General features: G+C 38.0%; 1 protein-coding gene across 1 annotated transcript; it reads left to right on the forward strand.

Annotated features, from left to right (window-relative positions):
- Positions 1 to 3,266: 3,266 nt before the first annotated feature.
- Positions 3,267 to 27,782, forward strand: gfra1b (gdnf family receptor alpha 1b). The gene is made up of 10 exons (XM_037753872.1): positions 3,267 to 3,834; positions 5,017 to 5,331; positions 6,971 to 7,054; positions 18,035 to 18,213; positions 18,600 to 18,772; positions 18,972 to 19,081; positions 20,646 to 20,780; positions 21,696 to 21,895; positions 25,252 to 25,299; positions 25,911 to 27,782. Exons 1-10 carry the CDS (start codon positions 3,726 to 3,728, stop codon positions 26,061 to 26,063), a joined length of 1,506 nt encoding a protein of 501 aa, XP_037609800.1. The 5' UTR covers positions 3,267 to 3,725; the 3' UTR covers positions 26,064 to 27,782.

A 27,782-nucleotide genomic window follows, 5' to 3' on the forward strand; every position in this document is an offset into this window, starting at 1 on the left:
ACGCTGTAACTGAGAGGTGATGATATTGCCAGTTAACATTTAATATAGACCTGTATCATGTAATTACATTTGCTTTGCCAAGTCAGTCAAAAATCTGTTGACATTTTAAACAAAGATTTTCACTTTAACAAGCCCAGTGTGCAGCGAATACATACTTAATGATTGGCAGTGTCTATGAGTTGAAGCACTTTACAGAGAGATATTGACTTATTGGTCTAATAGCTCAATGCATTTACGAGTGGGCCATCCAATAATCTCTAAAACACTTCATTAGAGAGGACAAATTGCCATGTGGTTAACAATACAACCGAATATGAATTGCTGGAGAAAAAAACTCTATTGGGACGGTATGAATGCTGGACGAAGTTTTCGTGGTATTAAGTCCACAAAAGCCTTCTCGTCTTCGCATCAGTCTCTATACAATAAATAGACAAAAAATCAATGCCTTTAATGCCTGCCTTTTACTTAGGATGGGAAATGTGACGTGAATTACATCTAGTGGAATGAGTTTTTATTATGTTACTAATGTAATCCACTGGGCACTCACAATTAATTAATCAGTCATGTTCCGATCGATTCAATTTGCTGGCAAACTCTCAGTTACACCTTTTATACAGGCTATTCATATGCAATATTAGATAGTTTTGCATTTCTTCTTAAACCCGAAGCAAAAAAAAAATATCTATAACACTTTAACAATAATACTGTTTCCCAATTTTTTTCGGATTACAAAATAACTGATATAATACAGTAGAGGAATAACACGATCACTACCTTATTTCAGAGGAAATAGGATACTAAATTGTTACAAATCACGCAATATCCTCAGGCCAAATCAAAACCATCAGCCTAACAAACTACAGTTCTGTCTCTGCACCTACTGCATGCTCAGCAGTCTTTCCTCTTAATGGAGGTTATCCCCAGTTGTATTTCTTTTATATTCAGAGACAGTTATATGGATTTTCAAAGATGCTGCAGCTCATCCCTTTCCTACAATATAAATAAATGAACCTGTGCTTGAACTTGATGTAACGATACTGCTCCTCTTTTACTCTTTGGTTTTTTATACATGAGGAAGTTTCTGTTCGGGGGCATCAGAGTGGCCTAAGGCAAACCAAAGAGAATAAAGAGGATGATAAATAAATGAAAGGTTGGTTTGGCACTGAAAGGGCTTTGTTCTGTAAGTTTGACAGCATGGTAATACAGCATGACATAGTTGTATCCGCACTTTTTTTTATTGGGTAAGCCGCAGAGATCCCGACGCTTGTCGTATTTTGATCAATTTAGTTCATTAAACGCAGTTTGCTGTGTGAAGTGAGCCTCTAGTCTTTTTGATATTTTGTATTTCTTTTGATGTTAGCACAGGTGGTCCTTTTCCAAGGGGGGGTAGCCCACTTCACTGTGAGATACAGTGTGAAACCCTGCAGAGGTGCCTTCAAGCAAAGCACTATCCATTCAGATGTCCTGCATGCTCAGTATAGTGTGTATCTGTGTGCAAAAAGGTCCTATAGTGACTGTGACAAGCTACATTTGGTCCCATATAGATGGAATCAAACAAGCAAAAGTGAAAAAGGAAATTCATGCATTAATGGGTTTCCTTGTTTCCTTCTCACTGGTCATGGTCAAAATACTGATATATTGCAAGTCTTATTCTATAGATTTCTATATTTTAGCATATACTGTAAATTCCATGCAAGTAGAAGGGGGACATTCTTATAATTGCAGCTAAATGGTTTCTGTGACACCAATACTGATATCGGGTCGGTACCGACTCAAATGGCTGGTACGGATATCAGTGACAATACGATAAATGGATGGAATTGCATTTATATAGCACTTTTCTAGTCTTCCGACCACTCAAAGCGCTTTTACACTATATGTCAGCATTCACGCATTCACACAATGATGGCAGAAGCTGCTCAGGTGCCAACTTTGCCTATCAGGATCTAATCTAAATACTCATTCACACACCGATGGCTATGCCTTCAGGAGCAATTTGGGGTGTCTTGCTCAAGGACACATCGACTTGTGACCCGGAGCAGCCGGGGATCGAACCACCTACCTTGGGATTGGTGGACAACCTGCTCTATCCTCTGAGCCACACCCGCCCCAATAGGGCCAATCTATTCAATTCAGTTCTATGTTTATATACTACATACATTTTATACTGGAATTGTAATTCCTGTTTAAGTTTTGACCAATTTCTTGCTGGAAGGTTAACACTTGAACTGTAATTCCTGTTAATTTCGAAGATATGTTACCAAGTTGCTGTTGTACGATTTATTATTTTAATAATAAATAATAATTCAGTAAATTTTTTGATCTACAGTATGTATTTATTTATCACATTTTGTGTTACAAAGTTAGGAAAGCAATGTTTAAGTCAATCCTGATGTTGCCTTACACATAAAAGAATGATCCCAGTCACGTCCACACAATGAGGCATACAGCTTATTAATTGATTAAACACTGGTATCGGATCGGTACTCGGTATCGGCCGATACCCAAAGCCGGGGTATCGCTATCGGTATCGGGACTGAAAAACTTTGATCGGTGTATTCCTTGCTGCAAGCTTCCAAAATCCTAAACCCAGTATATTATTGAGTGCTATGTCTCATTTTTCCATTCAACTGGATTTTTGTTTTTGTGCAGAAAAACAAACTTTGATAGAAAAAGTTTTGTCAACAGTTATCACAATGGTAACTGCAATTTCAGATAAAGAAGCAATATGATTTTTTTTTTTTTTTGCCAAACTTACCACTTTCATTTCGAGGGGATTGAAATAACTTGGATCTTTTAAACATCCTACCAAAAAAAAAACTAATGTAGGCTATACCCACTACTCTCTCAAATTAAAGTGCTGCAGGCTATTAATAGTGTCTATATACATGCTGAAGAGCTGAACTGAACTGAGGGGACAAACTGCCTTCAGTGAGATACTGAGACACTTAAAAAATCACTGCAATTTAGCAGTTCTATAGGAAAATGCACTTCAAATCTGTTCTCATGTTGTGTGCAGGGCCTGCAGGTTACATAAATATATAATGGGGCTATTATAAGTGTGGATTTTTCCACACAGAGTTTAATAAGTGAACTCGATCCAGCTGAAATGTTTCTTACAGATGTAACCTGCTCTGCCGCTGGCAAATCAATCTGTATGCAGTCGGATGTAAATTGAGGCTGTTAATGGGTTTATTAAGGTTATTGTGCATGCGCATAGTCGCATGACGTCACGCCCTCACACGCACTGCATCCCGAGGAGCGTCTCAGTTTGTCATCAGAGTGGAGGACAGTCTGGATCAAACAGGGGCTTGTTTTTGTCTTTCCAACCTGCGGAACGGAATGGATTTTTTTCCAGCTTTTTTTGGAGGATGTATCAAATAAACACAGTCCGATCAAAGCAGTGATGAAGTTAAAGTTAAATTAACACCTTAAATCTAGTTGGTGCTGATTAGTTTTACTATGATTTTCTGACTCTTTTTGGTCGTAAAGTTTCGGATCCAAAACGCGGACGGAGCAGAGAGGAGTTGATGGGAGCAGCAGAGTGGAGAGTGGAAATGGTCTCTCTGTGTGTCTCACTTGTTCGCACGATGTGGTTTTAGCTGGCTGCACTCAGGTCGAGAGTTTTTGGATTGTCACTGTTGGATCTACAACCGGATACATCATCAACAACACCTGAACTCACATCATCATCATCATGTGCAACAACCCGAAGAAAAGCGGATATGTGTGACAAATTGCTTTTAAACTCAGAAAATCCTCTTTTACGCAATCAAAAGTATCCTAAAAGCGCAATGATTTTAACAACTTTAGTCATGATATTGTCCTTCCCGGGTAAGTGACGCATTCATCTGTTGAATTTTTATATGTTTAGGCTATAATATATATATTAAAACTACTACTAATACGCGCAACAAACAGTGGCTGTGCGTAATTACGCACATCCATCCATGTTAATTTGGCACTATTGCAGAAAGTTTCTATATAATGCTCTGCGCTATCTTTGCGTATTATTTTGGCAATAAATACAACAAAGTACTCTCCTATTACAATAATGTGAATTGACTTGATTGGTTACTTCACTGTGAGATACAGTGTGAAACCCTGCAGAGGTGTCTTCAAGCAAAGCACTATCCATTCAGACGTCCTGCATGCTCAGTATAGTGTGTATCTGTGTGCAAAAAGGTCCTATAGTGTCTGTGACAAGCTCCATTTGGTCCCATATCGACGGAATCAAACAAGCAGAAGTGAAAAAAGGAAATTCATGCATTAATGAGGGTTTCTATTACAGTAATGGGTTTCATTGTTTCCTTCAAACTACTGATATATTATAGATTTAAGGGCATATATTGGCAGCTAAATGGTTTCTGTTGTGCAGAATCTCTGGACTGCAAAGGCAAAGCTGCAAGTATAGGTAGACACCAATACTGATATCGGGTCGGTACCGACTCAAATGGCTGATCTGTTCAATTCAGCTCTATGTTCATATACTACATACATTACATACTGGAATTTTGATTCCTGTTGAAGTTTTGATCAATTTGTTGCTGAAAGGTTAACACTTGAACTGTAATTCCTGTTAATTTTGAAGATATTTTACCAAGTTGCTGGTGTACGACTTATTATTCTAATAATAAATAACAATTCAGTACATTTTTTTTATCTACAATATGTATTTATTTGTCACATTTTGTGTTTTCTATTACAGTAATGGGTTTCATTGTTTCCTTCTACACTGGTCATGGTCAAACTACTGATATATTGCAAGTCTTTTTCTATAGATTTAAGGGCATATATTGGCAGCTAAATGGTTTCTGTTGTGCAGAATCTCTGGGCTGATCTATTCAATTCAGTTCTATGTTTATATACTACATACATTATATACTGGAATTTGAATTCCTGTTTAAGTTTTGACCAATTAGCCTGTTGCGCTGTATAGAACAATGTTGGATACATTGTTGCACATCTGGAACACATCTTTTTCTGACTTCCTTTTCTTCTTGTTAAAACTCCCAGACTCGGTGTTCACCTTGAAGGCTGACGGCAGCAGCTCGTCGTCCTCTCGGTCAGCCCGTCTGGACTGCGTCAAGGCCAGTGAACAGTGTCTGAAGGAGTACAGCTGCAGCACCAAGTACCGCACCATGAGGCAGTGTGTGGCCGGCAGGGAGAGCAACTTCAGCGCGGTCACCGGTTCGGAGGCGCAGGGAGAGTGTCGCAGCGCCATAGACTCCATGAAGCAGAGCAACCTCAACAACTGCAGGTGTAGGAGAGGCATGAAGAAGGAGAAGAACTGCCTCAGGATCTTTTGGAGCATATTTCAGAGTTTGCAGGGTATGACAATCATCATTTTAAGCTCACTATACAAGTATGTTTATTTATGGTGGTGGAAGTGTTCAGATTCCTTTTACTTTGGAAAAATATTCCCCTTATAAGGAAAAGTCCTGCATTGAAAATTGTTACTAAGTAAAACTACAGAAATGTCAAAAATCAAAAAGAAAAAGAACCATATTATGCAGGCAGAATGGCCCCTGTCATTGTTATATGATATTTTATGGATAATTGTCACTTATGTATTAAGCAGTATTTCAAAGTGGAGCTATTTTATTACTTGTAGGTAGATCAATATCATCACACTGTATGCTTTCTGTGTGAAATCTGAAATGGTCAGATAAATGCAGTGGAGTAAAAGGTACAATATTTGCATCTGAAATGTAGTCAAAGTAGCTTAAAAAGGGGAAATACACAAGGAAAGTATAAGTATACCTCAAATTTGTATTTCAAGTAGTTGAGTAAATGTACAGTTACTCTCCTTTTACTTTGGAAAAATATTCCCCTTATAAGGAAAAGTCCTGCATTGAAAATGTTACTAAGTAAAACTACAGAAATGTCAAAAATCAAAAAGAAAAAGAACCATATTATGCAGGCAGAATGGCCCCTGTCATTGTTATATGATATTTTATGGATAATTATCACTTATGCATTAAGCAGTATTTCAAAGTGGAGCTATTTAACTACTTTTATATGTAGATTAATATCATCACACTGTATGCTTTCTGTGTGAAATCTGAAATGGACAGATAAATACAGTGGAGTAAAAGGTACAATATTTGCATCTGAAATGTAGTCAAAGTAGCTTAAAAAGGGGAAATACACAAGGAAAGTACAAGTATACCTCAAATTTGTATTTCAAGTAGTTGAGTAAATGTACAGTTACTCTCCTTTTACTTTGGAAAAATATTCCCTTATAAGGGAAAAGTCCTGCATTGAAAATGTTACCTAAGTAAAAGTACAGAAATGTCATTGTAAAAATGTAAGAATCAAAAGAAAAAGAACTGTATTATGCAGGCAGAATGCTCCCTGTCATTGTTATATGATATATTTTATGGATAATTATCACTTATGCATTAAGCAGTATTTCAAAGTGGAGCTATTTTATTACTTGTATAGGTAGATTAATAGATCATCACACTGTATGCTTAAAGTGTGAAATCTGAAACTGCAAAGAAATGGTCAGATAAATGCAGTGGAGTAAAAGGTACAATATTTGCATCTGAAATGTAGTCAAAGTAGCTTAAAAAGGGGAAATACACAAGGAAAGTGCAAGTACAATGTACAGTTACTCTCAATGATAACGTTGAATTAATCCTCCTTTTTCCTGTAAATCATTCAAATTGCAGTAAGACACATTCTCATATTGTACTTGTATACACCAAACCAGTGTAAAAAGCTAAGTAAGGTCAACCTTCCTCGTAAGACCTATTGAGTAATTACATGACAGAATATGAATGTTTACAAAACAAGCAATGTCACTATGAGTAAGTTAACAGATATGACCCATTTAGTATAATTGACAGGCTATAAGGTTAGAGTATCAGACAGCATCCACACACGCCACATACAGTATGTTCACATAAACGTACACACACCATTTCAAGCACACATTGCTGACTGTCATTTTCTCCCCATGCAGGTAATGATTTGCTGGAGTACTCTCCGTACGAATCAGTCAATAGCCGGCTCTCAGATATCTTCCGCCTGGCCCCCATCATAGCTGGTAAGATGCTGCTTTTTTTACGTCGTCGACATTCCTCACGTTTTAAGTTTGGACATTGTGGAAATAAGTCACTGCATACACAGAGCCATTACCTCTCAGTTGTGCTTTAAACCCCGCTTAAGTCACCACATCACCGCTCCAAATCTGTCACAATTTGACAACCACTCTTTTCTATTGCCGTCTGGTTTCAGGCTGCAGCTTTCAACGCCCATTACCCATCACAAAAGCTTTTATCTGCCACTGTGACCCGCCGTATACAAAGCAGAGTCATTTAGTATATTTCACTTTCAGCTCTCAAAGGAATGATGAGGGGGTTTGCGTGTTTTTCCACTGTCACAGTACTAATCCTGGAAGTAGCATTTATGTGCTAGTTTTGAATTAATTATACTTTTAGAGTAAAGTCTGTGTTGTTTGAGCTCCAGGAGCTTTCAGGGGCTGAATGCTATTAAAAAAAACGAACAGAAGTGATGCTTTGCTGTGTGTTGTTGTGAATCTAAATGCCATACATGTCCTCAAATGTCAATGGAGTGCAGGTGGACTTGGGGAGCATACACCTAGGCAGGCCCATTTAGATCTGACACACATACACACACAGAGGAGCAATTAACCATCTGTCTGCGTTCAATGGCACTGATAGAACAAGAGCTGTGTGTGTGACTAGTGCAGCACTCTCTGGCACCCTTCGGTGTCGGGCTTTCTGGCTGGAGGAGGGCGTCTGCTGCACTGGCCAGCTACCATTTCAGTGAAAAAAAATGGTCATTTGATTCTCTCTCTCTCTCCCTCTCTCTGGCGCTCCCTCTCTCTGTCTGGCTCTCGCTGTGATTGAATCCACTTAGCGTATCAAAGTGGCTCTGCTCCACATGCACTGACATAATGGCTAACTGTATTTCAAACAGCGAGTAAAGAAAAATTTATAGGAATTCGGATTTCTCTCCCCTGTGCTGGAATAGCGCGTGAGACTAAGAGGAATTGCGAGAAAACTGAAAATGGGAAAAGTGGTTAAGGATTCATGAGGCTTTCAGATAATGAGAATATAGTAATACAAAACAGTAATTAATAAAAGCCAAGAAGAAGCTTCAGGTCATTTTTAACAATAAAATCATTTGCTGGATCTATAGCTTAGATGAGACAGCAGATCCTACCGAACAAATGTTTTAATCTTGATTAAGATATATTCAGAAATCCGAGCTGCTAATGAGCTCTTCTATCAAAGTCAGCGACGTAGAATAAGGAAGACATGGCAGTTTAACTCGTGTTTTTTATCATTATTAAGTGCTATTATAAGAAGTCGCACAATGTGTATGTGAGTATGTGAGCAACATTAATCAAGATGCAGAGATAGCTGGCCCTGAGTTTAACCAGTTTAATGTATAGCAGTGTGTAAACAGCCAAAGGCGCCAAGAAAAAATAAATCACTTAATGGGTTAGATATCAGGAATCCATTTGCCATAAGTGACCTCATTCCTGTCCGCAACTAAGCCGGGCCTCAGGCAGTGAAAAATAATGCACAGGAGAGCATACAATGATCCAGACTATATCCCATATGTCAACTGCTATGATACTCTGAATGGATGAAAATCCATGTTTATTACTATATACATTTAGTCCTTTAATTCCAAACAAGCTTCAGCAAATTATATTTTATAAAACAAGAAATGAAATTAGCAGATGCACCTACTGCCTACAGATTTCTTTAACCCTTCCCTGTTTTTAATTTAATTGGATGTTATTTAATAGCTTTAATTGTACACATTACTAAACATAAATATTCATCAATATGAAATCAACAATACTAAGAGTCTATGTCTACGTCTATGTCTACTAAGATTCTAAGTCTGTGAGGCTGCAAATCAGAGTTTGGCTCTAAATGCAAACAGCGATAAGCTATAACATGCTCACAATCACGATGCTAACATGCCGATGTTAAAGAGGTGTGCTCACCATGTTCTCCATCTTAATTTAGCATGCTAACATTTGCTAATGAGCACTAAACACACAAGCACAGTACAGCTGAGGCTGATGGGAATGTCATTAGTTTTGCAGCTATTTTGTCTATTAAATCAAAATACTGGATAGATTGCATTTTTTACCTGAAAAGTCAGGAGACCACCAAAGTGATTACAAGTTATCCTGCCGGGGGCATGAATGTCTGTACCAAGTTTCAAGAAAAGAAAAGAAAAAGTTAGGGGATCGCTGAAGTCATTAGTCACTCAAGGGACCATAAATATCTGTATCAAATAACATGACAATCCATCCAATAGTTGTTGACATATTTTAGTCTGAACCAAAGTGGTTGACTGACCGACAGACTGACATTACTATCCACAGACATATGCCAATAGTATGGCTAAAAACAAAGACAGCTTGATTAGTTTCCCACCAGTGGGCAACCTCCAGGTCTGAAAAGTGATGCGGAAGTGCCTTTAACTTGCATTCTTTCATTGCAAAAAGAAGTCTGATTGTATAGAAGTCTATGAGAAAATGAGCCTTCTTCTCACTTGATTTATTACCTCAGGAAACATTGTAAACATGAGTTCATGGTCTCAATCGCTAGATTCAAGACTTCTTCAATACATCATTAAGATCATTTAATAGATTATGGTCCAATTTAGAGTCAAATAGACCATAAAGCGGGGGATGCTTTAGGGTGTGGCTACCTAGTGATTGACAGGTCGCTAACATGGCGTTGTCCATGTTTTCGTCTTAGAACTTTAACCCTTTCACAGTGTGTTTTTCAGTTCATGAAAGTTAATTATAACCATTTTGGTCAATGAAAATGTCTTATTCAGCGTTCGGTTGTACTTAGCGCCACCCTCTACTGTCACTTCTGGTTCCAAAAAGATGGCGATGGCCAAAACCCAAGATTGCGATACCAAAATGCTGAACTCAAGGCTTCACAATGGCAGTCCACAAACCAATGGGTGACGTCACAGTGACTACGTCCATTTCTTATATACAGTCTATGATTCCCACTCATGCTGGACAATTGGTATGACTCCTCTCTGTTTTGAGTGCTACCAGTGTTGAGTCACATTTACAGCTTCTGCAGAAAGCTTCTCTTCTGATGAATTTATAACACTATTAATTCAAACTGAAAGGCGTGACATCCAAGCCAATAACTGCTAGAATATAGTCTCCAGGAACAGCTGCAATGAAATGCTGCGTCATTTAGAAAAATCGATGAACAAAAGCCTTTCAGAGATGTAACACAATGCTGTTGTGCAAACTGAGGGAACGATGGGAGCTACAGAACTGCCCTTAACAAAAGGAAAAACAGCTTCTGTACAACACATTGTGTTTATGTCTTTAAAAATATAATTTACTTGGGGTACCTGAGGCCATCAACAAGGAGAAATCAAAGTCTTTACTAAATTCCACTGAGCCACAGACAACTTCAGGTGCAGCTTCTCTGTTAGGCTTCTTTGCAATCCCATAGCGAGAGCTAAGAAAAAGAAAGATTGCTGCAGGGCATATCTTGTACAATCACATTCCCAACTTATTACTCTATATGTAAGATGCTTTTTAGAGACAAGATGAACTGATTCTGCACTCAACAAGTCTGACACCAGTGGTATATAAATAACAGATCACAACCCAAGAGGATCTTTGGAGCAGCACATACTGTACGAGCAAGGGAATAAACTCATTTCATTCTGCTTTTTAGTATGTTCTCAATGCTTCCCTTTGAAAATGAAAGAACAGTTGAAATCACTATATATCACTACATTTGCATCCAGTGCTTGTGAATATAGACATGTCTCTATGCAGACACACCTCTTATACTCTATATTTCTATTAATAAACTCCTACCACTCATGTTCCTATGATGCTATGCACTATTAATTAACTGCATAAATGTTTTCAGTTTCAGAGGGATGAACTTCAAAAGTTTTCAAAAAGCCCTCCAGCCAGTTCCTCAATTTACATGTAAACAGCCACTCTCAGGTAATCGCACTAGTACCGTGTCATAACCACTGAGCCCAGTACCTATCCCCTCTCCTCCCAGTCTACGCTCGAAGCTCATCAGTAGTCTTGCGGAGAATCCAGTCGGTGAACAAGAGACGAAGCCTGGCCTGATGATTTTCCGTTGCAAAGATCTCCAGAATAATTCAGAGGGTCTAGTTGCCTGAAGCAACAGATTAATCCTCAGTAGTCTTTGTCCTCTGCCACTGGCCCCGGTCTGCCTGTGAACTATATATGAGCAAACTGCTCCAGCTGAATATCAGAGTATAGAAACACTTTTAATCTGCTGATCCTTTTTACACAAGACTGCTTTCAGCCATATCAGCGAATCATCTGAAGGCATTTCCTTTCACACACTTCTCCTTTGTTTTTCGTTCTGCCCCTCTGTGACCGCAGAATAACACAATTTATTCCAACCGAGTTAACCAGAGGGAGCTCGAAACCCAATAATAGACACACAAGTTGTGGATTAGAAGTTTGAAATTCACTTAGATGCTGTGTAATCAAATATTAAAACTTAAGCATTCGGTGGCATGAAGTGAAACAAACTTTATCCTATTTATTAGCAAGCATATTGTATTTCGAAGTATTGCCTTCTTCATAATAGAAAGCATGAGATATCTGAACAGTGCATGACGCTCTTGTAGGGGAAACTGTGCAACACAATAACAAAAAAAACTAAGATGTTGAATGACCACCTGCAACATGACACACCGCATTTACAGTATTGCATTATACTGTACGAGTGTGCAGGTGTAGGACGCAACAGAAAATGTCGTTGTGACTGTAGAGGGCAACATGACAAAAAAATGTCATGATGAAACTTGTTTAGATTTGGAAAAATTGCATGTCAATAGTTCATGTCCATCACACTAGGCAGCATTAAAATTGCACTTGAGAACACCTTCTTTTCCGCTCATGTTGAAGTGTCCTTGGACATCCCTGAACCCCAAATTGCTCCCAAGATCAGGCCAGCACCTTGCATGGTAGCCCGCTGCCATCGTTGTGCGACTTTGTGTTAGAATGAAAAAAGAAATTGCAAATGTTGAGGTGTACCTGTATACGTGACACTTACTTTGCTACTGTGTTTTGACAATTTGGCCACTTCATGCAAATCAAAAATAATAGTTGATCATATGAATCATGGCAAGAATGTCGTGGAGCAAATATTAGCCTCCCAAGTGGATATGCAATCACTGGCGAGGCGAGCAATGGCTAATCATGACTTTCAGATAAGAAAATAAATAAAACGCTGTAGGCTGCAAGTGACACCGGATGATGTTTTCGGTCAGGCATGAAATTATTTGATGTGAGTTAACCGCACCCTGCACCCACACGCACAAACACGTATGTGTACAAACACTTAATCATTCTTCCTGTGTGCATTTCTGCTGCATAGAGACTCTCATCTACATGCAAATCACCCTGTGCACACATTCCCATACATTGACAGTGACATACACATCCTCTCGGTGCCTCAGGCTTCCCTTACATCTCTCAGATTGATAAACGTGCATAAATATGCAGGTTCATCGTTTTAACTGCTAATGCTTAAAAGTGGGAAGGAAGAAAATAAGAGAGAGAAAGTTCCCTATAGTAATATTATTTGGCAACTGCTGATAGTGAGACAGTACGACAGAATTTTAAACGGCCGTACTGAATATTACCCTTTGATCTGAGTGGATAATTCTTGACTTTCTGAAAAACAGAAGGCAAAAGTGATCCACATATCTGACTCATACTTCTGCAGGTGCAACTACAGCGATTGGCGCTCATACTTCCAGCTCCCCCTCCCACATCCTTAAACTTCATCTTATATCATAATCATACTGAATATGGCAGACATGAGCAATGCAGAGGCTATTACACTTCTGTTTAAATGAATACAGGATGAATGACTGACTGGAGGATTAAACGAAAAAAGAAAAATGAATAGCTGATGCGGTATAAACTAAGGGAGATTTTGCTAATTCCATGGGTGCACTTAATAAATGGGTCCTGGGTCTGGTCATAAATACCGAGACACTGGCGTGGATTTAGTGATGCTGGCAGGAAGCCTGATAGAAGGCAGGGTGCCATGAAGAAGTGGGCCTTGACCACTGCTGTTTTCTTTCCATTATGGGAGATGAAGAGGGCACTAAGTGAAGGGATACATTTAAATAATTAAATTAAATAAAACAGTGACACATTGTGAAGGAGGATTTTAGACCATTAATCTAGACAGCATATAGAGACTCTGAGTCTGCAATTCAGTTATGTTATCAGTCTTCGAGATAGGGAATTTTGCAGGAAATAAAATAAACTGTAGCATCAGGACAGGTTTAGATATTTTGTGTAAACATTATGTGTTAAATATACATAATATACACACTTTTGGCTGCAATATGACTGGACTCAGGTGCAAAAAAAGTTGTCATTCATATTTCACCTCTGAGAAAATAAACTCACCTCACTGTGTGCCATAAAAAAATAGGCATCATCTGCATAAAAAGGTAGTTTGTTGATACTTGGAGACAATGCTTCAGAAAGGGAATGTAAGACTAATAATATTATAACTGCATTATAACGATAATAATTTTAGTGAATGCTTAACTCAACCCTCTTAAAACTGTTACAAACAGAACTGTCAAAGGACAATGCAATTTAAAAATTAATCAATATCAGAATGTTTTTATTAACAGAATTCAAGTCTACAATACTACTACTACTACTACTACCAACTTTGTTCTCAGTGGTATGCCCCAACAATGCTGGCCAGCTTCATTGACCGAGAACTGACCCTGTGCAGTGGGCTAATCCACTTTTTAAATGCACGTTGCCTCGAGATCTCCATGCACTCAGCTGGCTCTTGACATTTGGTCTGATGGTCACACTCTAATACTCTGTATTACGATAATCTGTGTTCCATGGATATACGGTATATAAGAGGATTTTGTCAGACACAGATGAAAAAGGGCAATTCCATGACCACATGTTCCTATCCATATTCTTGAATTACATTCAGAGAACGAAGAAAAAGTAGGCTCCACACTGCTACACTGGAATTAGACCCTATAGAGAAAGGAGGTTTACAGTAAGGACCAGCTCTACTGCTTCTGATCTCACCGCCCCTACAGGAAATTCTGTTAGTGCTCTTTATTCCATGTTTCCTGTGCAAAGAGATGGTTAATCCATCTAAGCCTGCATCTATAGACATAAGCAAAAAGAAATATTGGGATTACACAATCTGATCCCTGGATGCTGTAAACCATGCAGTCATGTTCTGGCGTTTCTTTAGCATCATGTTGTTTGCTAGGGTGATTGTAGTTACATCAAAGTCTTTGTGCGATGGCCATTTTGTTAGTATTTTTTGACAGTTTATAGATCAAACAATGAATCAACTAACTGATATTAAATACAGCCAGTGTCCTCCGGTGCTCCTAATGGCATCTGCAAGATTTCACAGACCGGAGGAAAACAACCAATCAGAGCCGAGCTGGAGCTATGCCGTCTCTGAGCAGCTGTCAATCAAAAAACTCTGATCAAACGATAAAAACTAGGCAGCGCTGATCAAATATGAATCAATATTCTGTTACTTTAATGCCTATTTCTTGCATAAAATGTTTTCAGAAACATCTTATAGTGTACTGTTTAGCTGTAAAATGAGAAAGTTTGTGACCCGGCAACCATGTTAAGATCAGTTGAGAAAATACCAAGCACCACCCACCAGCCGGTGCACAGCCAATAGGAACGCTCAATAGGAACGCTCTCTCTATGAAATAACTTGTGATTGGCCAAAGTCTCCCGTCATGAGCTACAGTTTTTAAAGCCTGAAGACAGAGCCATGAGGAGGTGCAGAAGTCTAGTTTTCTCTCAGAACACTTGAATTACAATATGCTGAAAGGTTATTATGGATTTATTGCCCAATGATGCCAAAAACATTCTGCCTACTGCAGGTTTAACTTTTGATTTTGTCTACCAGCAGTTTTCCAATATATACACAGTGCTGTAGAGGCCAGATGTAATTACATATGAAAAATGATGTACTGCTAAACTTCATAATTGAGGGCATTACAAACATTAAAAGGACGTCTTGGCAGCTGTGCAATATACAAGTTTGGCTCTCATATTCTTGCGTTCACTATTGTGAACGCAGCCCCCCAGGACAACATAATTAACCTCTTCTTTGAGATTCATATTGAACCCTACCTGGCTGGCGGTCTTTCAAAAGGTCTTTTGTATCAACCTATTAGAGGTCATAGGGTCAGATTCCAGTGTTTGCTACACCGGCTTCTTATTTGGTCTGCATCAATGGCAACATGGTGGTTTTGCTCAGGGGGTGCAACTTAAGAAGGCTGAGTGAGATTTGTTTTTTCTTAAGCCGGTAGCTCTTTTAACAAGATATGTATTTCAGGCGGACATATAGGATTGCAGCTTGGTATGCTTGGCAGTGCTTCAAGGTCAATAGACTAATGATACAAGAAACTAGAATAATAAGAATCATTTTTGAAGTTGATGAGCTTTTTTCTTAGAGATCAATTTAAAAATGGCATTTATCTCTGCATTTTATAGAGAAATATGACAATAAATACATTAAGACAGTAATAAGAATACAGAAACAAGACTGATTTCTAATGGTTACAATCATAGTGCAAGCAGCACAGACAACTAATAACTATAACATATAATAATATACTCTTCAACATGGTGCTGCTCTTCTTGTACTCTTGTGGGAGATTTGAATAAAGTAGTTGTTGAACTTTGCTATATCAACAATATCATGATTCTCCCATGAACTTGAATGTGGTCTCAGAGACAGTGAAACATAGAATATACTCCAGAAACAGAGAAAACGTGACCCCAAAATGAGCTTATTAAATGCAAAAAATGCTCCTGATAGAAAAGGTTTTTTCCTGCCGTGGGGTGTTGCGTCTATATGGAGTCATATAGTGACCTACTGTTCACCTTCAACCTTCTTACTCACACTTAGCTCTGGCCGTCTACTACATGCACACTCACATATTCTAATCCAAGAGTAAGAACTATTTTAAAAAGTGTGTTTTTGATACAACTAAAGGTAAGCATTTTGCTCTTGGTAACTGTAATTGAGGTAGGACTGTCACACCTATGGCCCTAGAGCTACAAACAGTCACTAAAGGATCGCAGCCCACATCTCTAGGCACTTGTCAGATGTAAGTAATGGGTTTTGTAATGTGTGATTAACCCGAGGTTCAAGAATGTATTCAGATTTAATCATGGCTCATTCTGTGGTGCATGAAAGAGTGCAGTGAGCTTCGATTCCACCTCAAAAGGCAGAATTACAGAATTCATTCTTCCATATCGAGGCTGAGGATACAGTGTGTTGCTGTGCAGAACTCAGTCGAGCAGGAAGGACTTTATACCAACAAATAAGAAAAATTTGATGTGAGAGTCATTATGTTGCCCATAGAGTGCTTTTGCTGTGCTGTGATGGAAGGACAGGCATACTGGGATGGAAGCAAAGATGGTTTACGTAACTCAAAGCGGGGGAAAATGCACTGCATCTGAGCAGGTGTTTGTATTTTCACGGCGTACATTGCTGTGATTTCTGTAAGGCTGAGGACATCAAAATCACCTTGAATTACACGCATAAGATCTGATGAGATGAACATCATACTTTTTGGTAATGCTCTGATTATTAAGGGTTTGAGCTTTTGTCTATTCCAGAGAAATGAGAGGTCACAGTGTGGTCTAACTGTGGCTTTCTGTTGCAACACACAGTGGTTTGATCATAAATGCCAGACCTAATGAGGTCTGAGATCTGATAACAACCTGAAGTACACCATTTAGCCTGAGAATTTGAGTTCAAACGTGTAACAAAGCAATTGTAACAAACGGAGCAACTGGAGCAACAAATTGGTGTAATAATTCATAATGAAACCCCCTGTAAAAGATGTCTTTATTTATATAATGTTGTGTTTGCAAATACAAGCATGACTGAGTTCACCCACAGCTCTCATACACCAACCTTTTTTCAGTTTAGAACAGGCGTACAGTAAATGATGCAATTCTAGTATAAGCCAATTTTGGGATATTGTGTAAAGATTTGCTTCGTCTTTGACTCTAAACTGCAACGTATTCCTCATTTTCTGTGCGTTTTCCTACGAATGTCTACAATTTCCGCTCGTTACAGGCATACAGTTTTTTCAAAATAAACTTCCATCTTCACAGGAAACAACTTGGTAAGGTTTAGGCTCCAAAACTACTTATTTAGGTTTAAGAAAAGATTGTGGTTTGGGTTAAAATAACTTCGGAAGTGGTGTAACTTAAGTACGGAAGTTACGTGACAGGCTTCTGGTTTCACACAGGGTATAAACGGCGGCCTCCTGGTTGAAAGTCCTGTGTTTTTTGACCTACCCATCCACCCCAACCTCCTCACAATGCAGCGTTTGTCGCTCTTTATACTTCCTAGTCCACAATTGATTTTGTGGTATATATACATATTACAGTGCATTACTTTTCATAGTGAAAGCTACAAACCGTGTATGAGAACAGCCTGCTTTAAGATGGATAGTCCACTTCCCATCATTTGGATAATTCATGTCCATAGTGACACAATATATTTTATTTTATCTACACAAGAGTGTATTTTCCAATGCACACTGAGAGATACTTAGAAACTTCCTTAGAACTGTGGGTGGAGATGGTGCAATGTAATTAAACTGTCAGGGACACAGGTAAGAGGTAAGGGAACTGTATTACATAGTGAAAATTGATGGTGGAAAATGAGGATAATGAAGGTAACATTCCTATAAGAAATTGCACTGCAGGACAATATTTCCTCATTATGCCTTTCTTTCTGTTTTCCACTTCAATTAACTCTCAAATATCTCTCTACATTTTTCTCCATCTCTTGCCTGCACTGTATCCTCTCATCTAATTCACTCACGACGACCATGCTCATGTTGAAGCGCTAATCATTTATGATGCGTAAACAGCAATGTAACCTGTGTAAGAAAGCAATAATTCTTACATGAGGAAATGTCTCCTCTCTCTTAGTTGAGCCTGCATCTACAAAAGAGAACAACTGTCTGAACGCTGCCAAGGCCTGTAACCTGAATGACACGTGTAAGAAATACCGCTCGGCTTACATCAACCCCTGTACTAGCAGGGTGTCTGCTTCGGAGGTCTGCAACAAGCGCAAGTGCCACAAGGCCCTACGACAGTTCTTTGACAAGGTAATTAAGCATGTTAATTCTGAGAGCTATTTGCAGCTTTTTTTTTGTCAAATCAACATCAAACCAGATGTAAAATGTCAAAGGAAAAAATGCTATTTTAAGTGCAATTTCACATTAAGGCGACCTTGAATCTCTCGGTAAAAGTCTCAGTAACTTATCATAACAACTCCACTAAAAGCCTTAGTGGATCTGAAGTCTCTATGTTCACATTTTTGTCACTATATAACTACAAGGTATTTATAAACTGGGTAAGGTAAGTTACTCCACTACTCTAGTACAGTCGGAAGCTGCATCGGAAGTTGAAGATGTTTTTTTAAGACGGCAAGGAAGTGGAAAGTTTTGCAAATATCAATAACAACTTTTTTTCTTTTCTTTCCAAAATAAAGGTCCCAAGTAAATACAGCTATGGGATGCTGTTTTGCGCCTGTCCAACGGGGGATCAGACGGCATGTGCAGAACGCCGACGACAAACAATTGTACCCATCTGCTCCTATGAGGATAAAGACAAACCTAACTGTCTGTCTCTTCAGAACACATGCAAGACAAACTACATCTGCAGGTAAGAAGGCTCTTAATAGACTTCATCTTTTTTTCCAAATATGCAGTATAATGTACTTACATACTAGTGTTTGTTTTTACTATAAATTATTGAACCATTGCTTATAAATTTGACAAAGTACTTAGCCGAGTATAAGCTTGATATCTTATAACAGCATCAGGGAATTAGCATTTATAATTTGTATCTCTATTGTTTTCAGGTCAAGGCTGGCAGACTTCATCAGCAACTGTCAGCCAGAAGCTCACTCCATATCCGGCTGTCTGAGGGAGAGCTATGCTGACTGTTTGCTGTCTTACTCGGGTCTTATTGGTAAGTTCTCTCTCTGAGGCATTTTTAAATTGGCTTCAGAATTTGCTAGATAAATTATAAAGCTAGACTGGTAACTGGATCTAAAGTTGGGCTACTAATGGTATTTCTTACGATTTGCTTTGTGCTTGTGTTGTTGCTCAACAATCTGTGAAATCTATACAGATGAACTTGCTGCAAGGCAGTTTTTTTTAAATCTACATTATTTGTCAGTCTTTATCTATCAAACTTGTTTCTATTTTTTTTCTTTATAAGCAGTGTGATTAGAAGTGAAGCATATAGCTTTAATCAGATTTTTTGTTTTTCCTAAACCAAAAGATAACAGAAACCCATTAAATATGCTGCACAGTTGAACAGAATATAAGCTTTAAAGCTAAAAGTACATCTATGATGCAGATATGAATGAACAGAAAACGCAAACCATGAACCCCACCATTATCGCTAAACATACTATGCCATTTTATTATTGCATTATTGCAGTGGCACTGCTTCATTGTAGGCGTGTATGCTAACCCGCAAGCTGTGTATCAGTTCATTTACAGATGTTAACTAAGCAAGCCTTATCTTAATTTATTCTCCCCAGTGGAGATTATGGCACCAGATCAACTAGGCAGGCCGACAGCTGAGATCACAGTTGATAAACCCCAAATATATAGGATCTACATGATGGCACAGTTTATTATAGCGCTGTGTAGTGCTCAATTCCTTTTATTCAGTCTTTCTCCCATCAGCAGGTTTCATTATGTAGAAACGAAACATGTTGAGTTTTAGTAATGAGATTTGAATGAAGGGCAACAGTGACCAATTGGAAACTCAACAGGCATTTTAATCTACACCATTCATATTCTACTTCACACATGTTACACCCTCTAATGAGGTCCCCTGGTTTAACCACTCTTCTCTGTCTCTGCACACAGATATCTGCATGTACTTGTACAGCTAATAAGTAGGGATGCACCAATACCGGATCAAATATCTGTATTTCTTTGTCACATTTAGTTTTATAAAGTTATGAAAGCAAAGTTTAAGTCAAACTTGATGTTGCCTTACACATAAAAGAATGATCCCAGTCACTTCCACACAGCGAGGCATACAGCTTATTGATTAAACACTGGTATCGGATCGGTACTCGATATCCGCCGACACCCAAAGCCCTATCGGTATTGTTCCATCAAGATGACTTTCTGCCATTGAAGTACAATGTGTGCCAGTTTTGGTCACAACTGTTGACTCCCAATAGATGGTAAGCAACAACAAACAACATGATGCAGCAGGTTGTTGTCAGCGTCAAGGCGGTAGAGGGCAGAGTTGATGGGTTCCATCCATATCGCCAGTAACACTATTTAAAAGGTTGAAGCCTTTGTAAAATAGAATTATAGTTATGCATCATAACACAACTCTACAATGTGCTACCCTGCAATTCACTGCAAGTTCTGTAGATGTTGTCATTGGCTGACCTGAACATTCAAATGTCAGTGTGAAGCCAAAAGAGTCCTGTTTGACAACTATGACAGTGGGACTACAGTTACGATGACTAACAATGGTTTTCTTCTCTTTTATGCTGCAGGTACGGTGATGACACCCAATTACATGCGATCACTTGGTATTAGCCTGTCACCATGGTGTGACTGCGGCAGCAGCGGGAACAGCAAGCCAGACTGTGATAGATTTGCTGAGCTTTTCACCACCAATCGATGCCTACGTGAGTTCCCGTACTGCAGACATTCAAATTTCCTTCCTACCTTGCACTATTCTTCACTGCATAAGGCTAAATTGACTATTAGATAGAGGAGATAATGACTAGAATCTGGATTATGTGATGGTCTATCTTCCTTCATATACAATTTTTGTTACTTTGACTGTTGTATAAGCAACAACATTTATTTGTTTTTTTCACTCATACTGTATGTGAGTATGAGTGGCAGTCTGGCATTTCCACATTCAAACTCCAAGTCATGAAAGTATAACAACAGAGCAATTTTAGTTGAATGGCAGTGTCCTAAATGGCTTTGACAATAATTCATGCCCAATCGTTTTTTTTATTGTGATTAAGACTAGATAATACAAGGAGTTTTCGCCCACATTTTATTTTGCTCATGGAAAAAAAGGTATCTTCGATTAAATGTCAAATTAATGATGAGAAAATTACATTACGTAAATTGTTTTAGAAGCTTTTCTTATTTCAGGCAGTTATGAAGTTCATCTTTGTGAATCATAGCCATTATAGGCAGACACTGCTTTTAAAAAACCTCTTGAGAAAGGTTAAGTAATTTCTTCTCCTACACAATTATCTAAAGTATCAATTATAAGCAGCTTTTAGTTGGACATGAACAAAATGTTTTGGGCCATGCCACTTGCTCTTATTTTCAAGGCGAGGACGTAAGAGCTCTGCGAACTTGTTAGATGTGCTGACTGTAATATTAAAAACGTGGCTCAGAGGGCAATCTGGATAATGCTTATATTAGCCAACATGTAATTTTAACATCCTACAACTGAATCAAGGTAATGACATTGGATGTTTATTTATCCATACAATTTAATTATATAATGCTTAGACAAATATAGATTTTGTAAAGGATCAAGAATGCCACTAATGAATACTTATATATTCTTACAGGTAATGCCATCCAGGCATTTGGCAATGGTACTGATGTTGGAGTTTGGCAACCCCAACCGCCCATTCAGCCTACTGTGCTAGAGCCTAGCATCACTCGGAGGGGTAAAGACCGAACCAATAACGGACTGGATGCACTGACAGACATGACCAAACTGGATCTTGATGACAACTCATTATATCACATCTGTGGGACCTTACAGGTGAAGTAGAGTTTAAAAGTAGAGTTTCTGTGTTTGAATATAGGCTGCATCTTTTTTTCTGACTTACAACACTGATGTTATATTTCAAAATAAATAATAGTATAGAGAGAGAAGTGGAGCTTAAATCACTGCATAGTTTTTGATAATATTAAAAAGTTTAGGGCTGCAACTAATGATTATTTTCATTGTTGATTAATCTGTTGATTATTTTCTTGATTAATCGATTAGTTGTTTGGTTTATAAATTGTCAGAAAATGGTGAAAAATGTTGATCAGTGTTTCCCACAGCCCAATATGACGTTGTCAAATGTCTTGTTTTGTCTACATCTCAAAGATATTCAGTTTACCGTCATAGAGGAGTTAAGAAACCAGAAGATATTCACGTTTAAGGAGCTGAAATCAGAGGACTTTTTGATTGAACTAATTTATTAATTGTTGTGGCTCTAAAAAAAAAGTCACCAATTAAATCTGTCTCTGTGAGATCTGAGAGAAGGGTTGAAAAAAATCAAGTTGCATTTATCTTAATTGTTTAATGTATTTTTCATTTTACTCCATTATGGCTCAAACATACCTCAAGAGAAAGCACAAACAAATCCAAAGGAACAAGCAACATGTTGATGCCACCATCTCGTCCACTCAGCAGTACATTTTATTTGACTGCATGCCAAAGTTTAGACAATATAAACTTTTCAGTGTTAAAATCAAATTGGGTAGCTCTATTATTTGGAGCTTTCTGCCAGCATATACCTCCACTGATTTCATTAACGGTGAAACTTATAAGGAATTCCTTGCTGAAACAAAAGGGTACAGCTACATTGCAAGGTAATTACTTTCAATTATCATAACTACTTATCTCAATGCAGTCGCAGTTAGTGGCTGTGCCGCTTGTTTATTCTAAAAGAAAACACACTGCTGTGCCGTTTTTGAGGGGAAAATAAAAGAACAAACATGAAATCCTTACGTACCACAACAAATGTTTTGATTAGTTTCCAGGCTTTTCATCCCTGTACAAATTTTGAAGCCATCAGAAAACCTCTCAAAACTTCAGAGAGAAAGTGCCTGAATCTAAATTGAGACCTAAATATCAGGTAGAGATCTATTCAGAGCTTCTGTCTGAGTGTCAGACAGGCTGGCTCTGTCACCTTGATGGATCAGCGACGGTTTTACGATGGCATGCACAGAATCCCCCCTCCTGGGCAGAAAGATGAGACGTCAGTGTGGAGTCAGAGTTTCCAAAGCTGTCATGTCAAAGCTAATTGGTTGCCACAGTAACGTCAGAAAATGGCCCAGAGGGGTAGTGTTGTCTGTGTGTGTGTGCACAGGGACACAGTATCATTGTAAGGATGTACCACATTTTGTCACCCAGATGGAGGTTTATGTTTACTTAAATCCATGTTAGCTTTTCTAACAACTATAGCTGCTCATGGTTAAATAATGTAAATGTCAATGCTGACTGCTGGCATTGGACACACACTTAGTGAAAATAACTGAGCATAATTCCGAGAGGACTGAGTTGCTCTGACAGTGACTCAACTCAAAAATGTAAGCTTTACAAAGCAGAGATCAAAAGTTCATTTTTAACCTTGGAAACCGTAGTTGACGAAACAATCTCCATTTAATAGCTGCGGATGAAGTTTGCACAGTTGACCTGCATTGTAAAATGTGTAAAATCTCCACATTTTTCATTTCCATTGAGAGTTTTTTCAACTACTGTTTCCCGGTGAAGAATGAACTTTTAATCTTGAATTTGAAGCCAACATGGATGAGAAATCCTTCAAACGCTCAGAAAAAAAATGAAATTTTCAGTCACTGAGCAAACTCCATCTTGCTGAGGAAGATCGTGTGATACGATCGAATGCTCCAAAACAGCCAACTACTAAATTGACCATGTGGTGACATTGTTATGTCATTTACGAAAGGTAGTCGTGAGTGGTGGGAATCACCACTATACAATATTATCATGATATTTAGGTCCCGATGCGATCTTACTACCATTTTAAACATTTTGCGATGTGCTATATGAGTACTGCAATAAGATATATTGCGCAAAATGCTGTATTGATTTTTCCACCACCCCTAATAGTCATAGTTTTTCACTGTAATTTTTCTTAGATCTGACTCATTAATTCAACATGTGTCCAACCACATGCATGAGAACACAAATTTCCGAGACTTTGTTTCCAAAAAAATTCCAATGTGCTACCAGAAATGTTTATAGCAGTCAGATAATGACATGCATATGGTAATTAGTTTTGAAATATCAATTGCAATTGTAGAAAATCTATTTAATGTGCTGACATTTACATCATAAATGGCATGTTCTGCTTAAATGTACTTTTACTCCATGCTCCTTTGGACCGGTTTGGCCTCACTAACACACTTCAGACCTCTGCTATTCTCTTCTGATAAATACTATGGGGCTATATTTTTAAATGAGATCATATCACACACTTTAAGGGAAACAATCTATCATATTGGCTTTTAATAGCGATAATATGATTTATCGCCGGTAAAACCATCCTCCAGGAGGAAAGACCTCCTATAGAGCAATTAATCACTCTTCTCCAGAATCCTGGTTCACAGAATTCGTTCTACTTAAGAACCAATGCGTGGAGTGTTTATTATGTTCCCAAACCACCATAGAGTCACTTTATCATTTCCTGTACTCCATCTCTGTATCTCTGAGTGTGTATTTTGTTTGTTTGTGGGTATTTTTATGTGTGGCTGAAAAGGTTTGGAAGAAAAGTTTTTAAGTGTATTGAACTGTCATAACCTTGAGCTGGCACAAACGGAATCTCACACAGAAAAACTTTTACACAAACACACACACACACTCAAATCTTACACGTCTTGCTCGAGGCGGAGGATTATACAAAGAGGTCCATGTAGGTCTAAACTATGGGAATTGGTGGGCTCTGAAAGTATTATCATAAATCTTATTGTTGTGTGTTTTTTGATGCACAACTGTGGCAGTGGGAGTTTGGCTCGATGCAGTAATGATTTTGCTCGACCTTGTTTTTACTTTGAACACGATGCCCTTCCTTTAGCCACAGTTCAACTTCCAGACAAAGACCGTTTATTCATTCCGCTACACGGAAATGAATGATAATGTCTGCTGTATATTTCATACCATTTTTACACCATGGTTACGGCACATGTATGCCATATAACCAGGTTTGATTCCAACCTTAGGACCTTTGTTGCATGTCATACCCCCCTCTCTCTCTCTCTCTACCCCATTTCCAGTCTGCCTCTACACTGTCATCTGTCTAATAAAGGCAAAACATGCCAAAAAATAATCTTACAAAAGAAATAAATTAATGTTAATGTTTCTATGCCTTATTTTCTTCCTTTCAGGCCCAAAAACTGGTGTCAAATCTAACAGTGGATACTGCTCAATGTGTGGTAAGAACTGTTTCACTCTAGAGCCTGAACAACAGATTTGTGAGGCCCGTAAAGATATTGATATTAAAAGTTAAAAAAAAGATCTGATATTATTAAGACATTATATAAAATATTTTATATGGATGCTTTCAATATCATTATTAAAGAATAAAAAATATGCACTGAGCTCAACATATTACAGTCAAAAAAGAAACTAGTAAATGCTCTTCAGTAGACAAAGTCTGTAATGGAAAGTTGTCAATACTGCTAATTATATCTTTACAGCATTTCTGTCCTGCAATTTCTTGATACTTAACAGCTGACAAATGCAGAAACATAGATGAATCTGTCGCCACACTATCTTCTCCATCTTCACTTTTCAATCTTATATGTAAAAACCTTTTGCCAGCGTTTCCACTCAGGTTTCTTTATGCACAAATTGAAAATGTGCAATGTAGATAAAAGAATATTTTTGACCTGACTTTCAAGGCCATCTATATCTATATCATATATTTTCTATGCTACACATATTGTGATCCTTTAAATCTCAGATTCTTGTTGAAAAAGTATACATTTCAAAATGTCATCTTCCCACTCAATGAAACACTAAAGCTATGTTTTTTTCCCCTCAGAACCATCAACTGGATGAGTCTAATGACTCAAACGCCATTGCCAGAAGCTCAGCAGCTGACCTCACCGGCTTACACCCCTTAAGTATGCTCCTCGCACTAGGCTTTGCTTTAACACCAATACCATTACGGCTGGAAGGTTCCCAGCTTTTGTAGGATCTAAGGACTACGGATCAACACTCTTCTCTCGAGAAGTGATTCAACTCATTTTGATTTAAACATTTGCCAAAGTTTGCCACCTGCATTTTTTCTTGAAATGGAAATGAGCGTCACAGCGCAGTAAGAGTGCTGAAATCATAGACGAACGGTGGATTATATCTGAGGAGTCCATGTTGACTGTTGCTGAAAACAGACCCGCTGAATCTGTTGCTGTGATATCAGCTTGTTTGCCTTCCATGCCTTGTGGGAGCAATTTGGTGACTTCAAGAATCAGATTCATGCTGAGGAACACTCATTTTTTCAGAGTTAAACCCTGTGATCTGATAAACATGTGAATAAATTCACTTCTTTTGGAATGTGTTGCAATCAGTGCACATTTGACTGAACGGACTGCCAATGTGCTGAACAGTCTTTTGGAGATAAAGCGGATTGTCCTCTGCATAACATGTGCTTGGATTTGTCCAGCCAATTAACCTGCTTTAGTTCAACAAAAGGAAAACTAAGTGTTGTATAGAAGTGCTGATCTATAATATGTCACAAGGGACAACTAACACATTTCATAGACACACTGAATGGAATATTAAATATTTGAAGTCATTTAAAAATCCCATAACATATTGTCAGAGTATCCTCAAAGGACAAAGACATATCAGCCAGAGGAAAGTAACAATTTCACTTCTACATGTCCGGTACTAGATATATAGATCAGTTTTGTAGATTTATTTGATTGTTATGGTGGTTTGTGGCCTCTAAAAGAACATTTTGTACATATGATACATAAAGTGTACACTCTATTACAGTATGCTGCCGTTAGCTTGTAACATATTGTCTGTAATGTTTTTAAGAGTATTTGTTAGTATCTGGTGACTGAGGCCTGTCAGCATTATCCAGTGTAGCTATGATTTATAAAAATGTGATGGGGTACGGTTCTTTAATCATGTGGTTACAGATATGACTATTGTGTGATTATATTTTGATTGCAAAGTGCATAATGTTATCTTAAACAGTATTTTTCTTGAGGAATAGCAAACTATCTGTAACAGCAACAACATAAAGAATTTACAAAAAAGTGTTTTTAAATGGCTTAAACAAAGTAATGTTATTTTTCTGTTCTATTGAAAGTGAAAACGTTGTGACGGTTTGATCCAGATTCTTCAGACTGCCTGTTTGATTTGATTTTGTGGTCGATAGCAAAATGACAGGGGTTTGATTTATTAAAGAATGTGTACATATCCACAAGTAGAGCAAATGCCAAAAGACAAAAGCCAGTAGACATAAATTGCTAGCAATTACTACTGATGCAAATGAAGGACAAGATGAAAACACTTCCATAGATATTTAAATGACCCCCTAATTATCGAAGACATTCAAAGAATGTACAACATAATGACAATGAACACTGAAAACTTGTTTTTAAACATCCTTGCCATTTCTAAAAATGTGTGAAATGTGTCCGTTAAAAATCACTTCCATGTAGACATCTTAATGATGCACTTCTTTTTCTAGATTGTGTATCAGATTTGTTTTTGCTTTTAAAGGTTTCGGTAAAAAAAAATACTACATAACTGTTTATCTAATTTGAACTATGGATATTACCAGCATAAACTTGACGACATCTCATATAGGAGGCCACTTTTATGTACAGGTAGCCATGAAAAATTTAAAATTTGGTTGTTCAGTGTTTGCCAAACAGCTGAAATAAAAATGGTGAACAGA

Source organism: Sebastes umbrosus, chromosome 20 (assembly GCF_015220745.1).
Source record: "Sebastes umbrosus isolate fSebUmb1 chromosome 20, fSebUmb1.pri, whole genome shotgun sequence".
NCBI lineage: Eukaryota > Metazoa > Chordata > Actinopteri > Perciformes > Sebastidae > Sebastes > Sebastes umbrosus.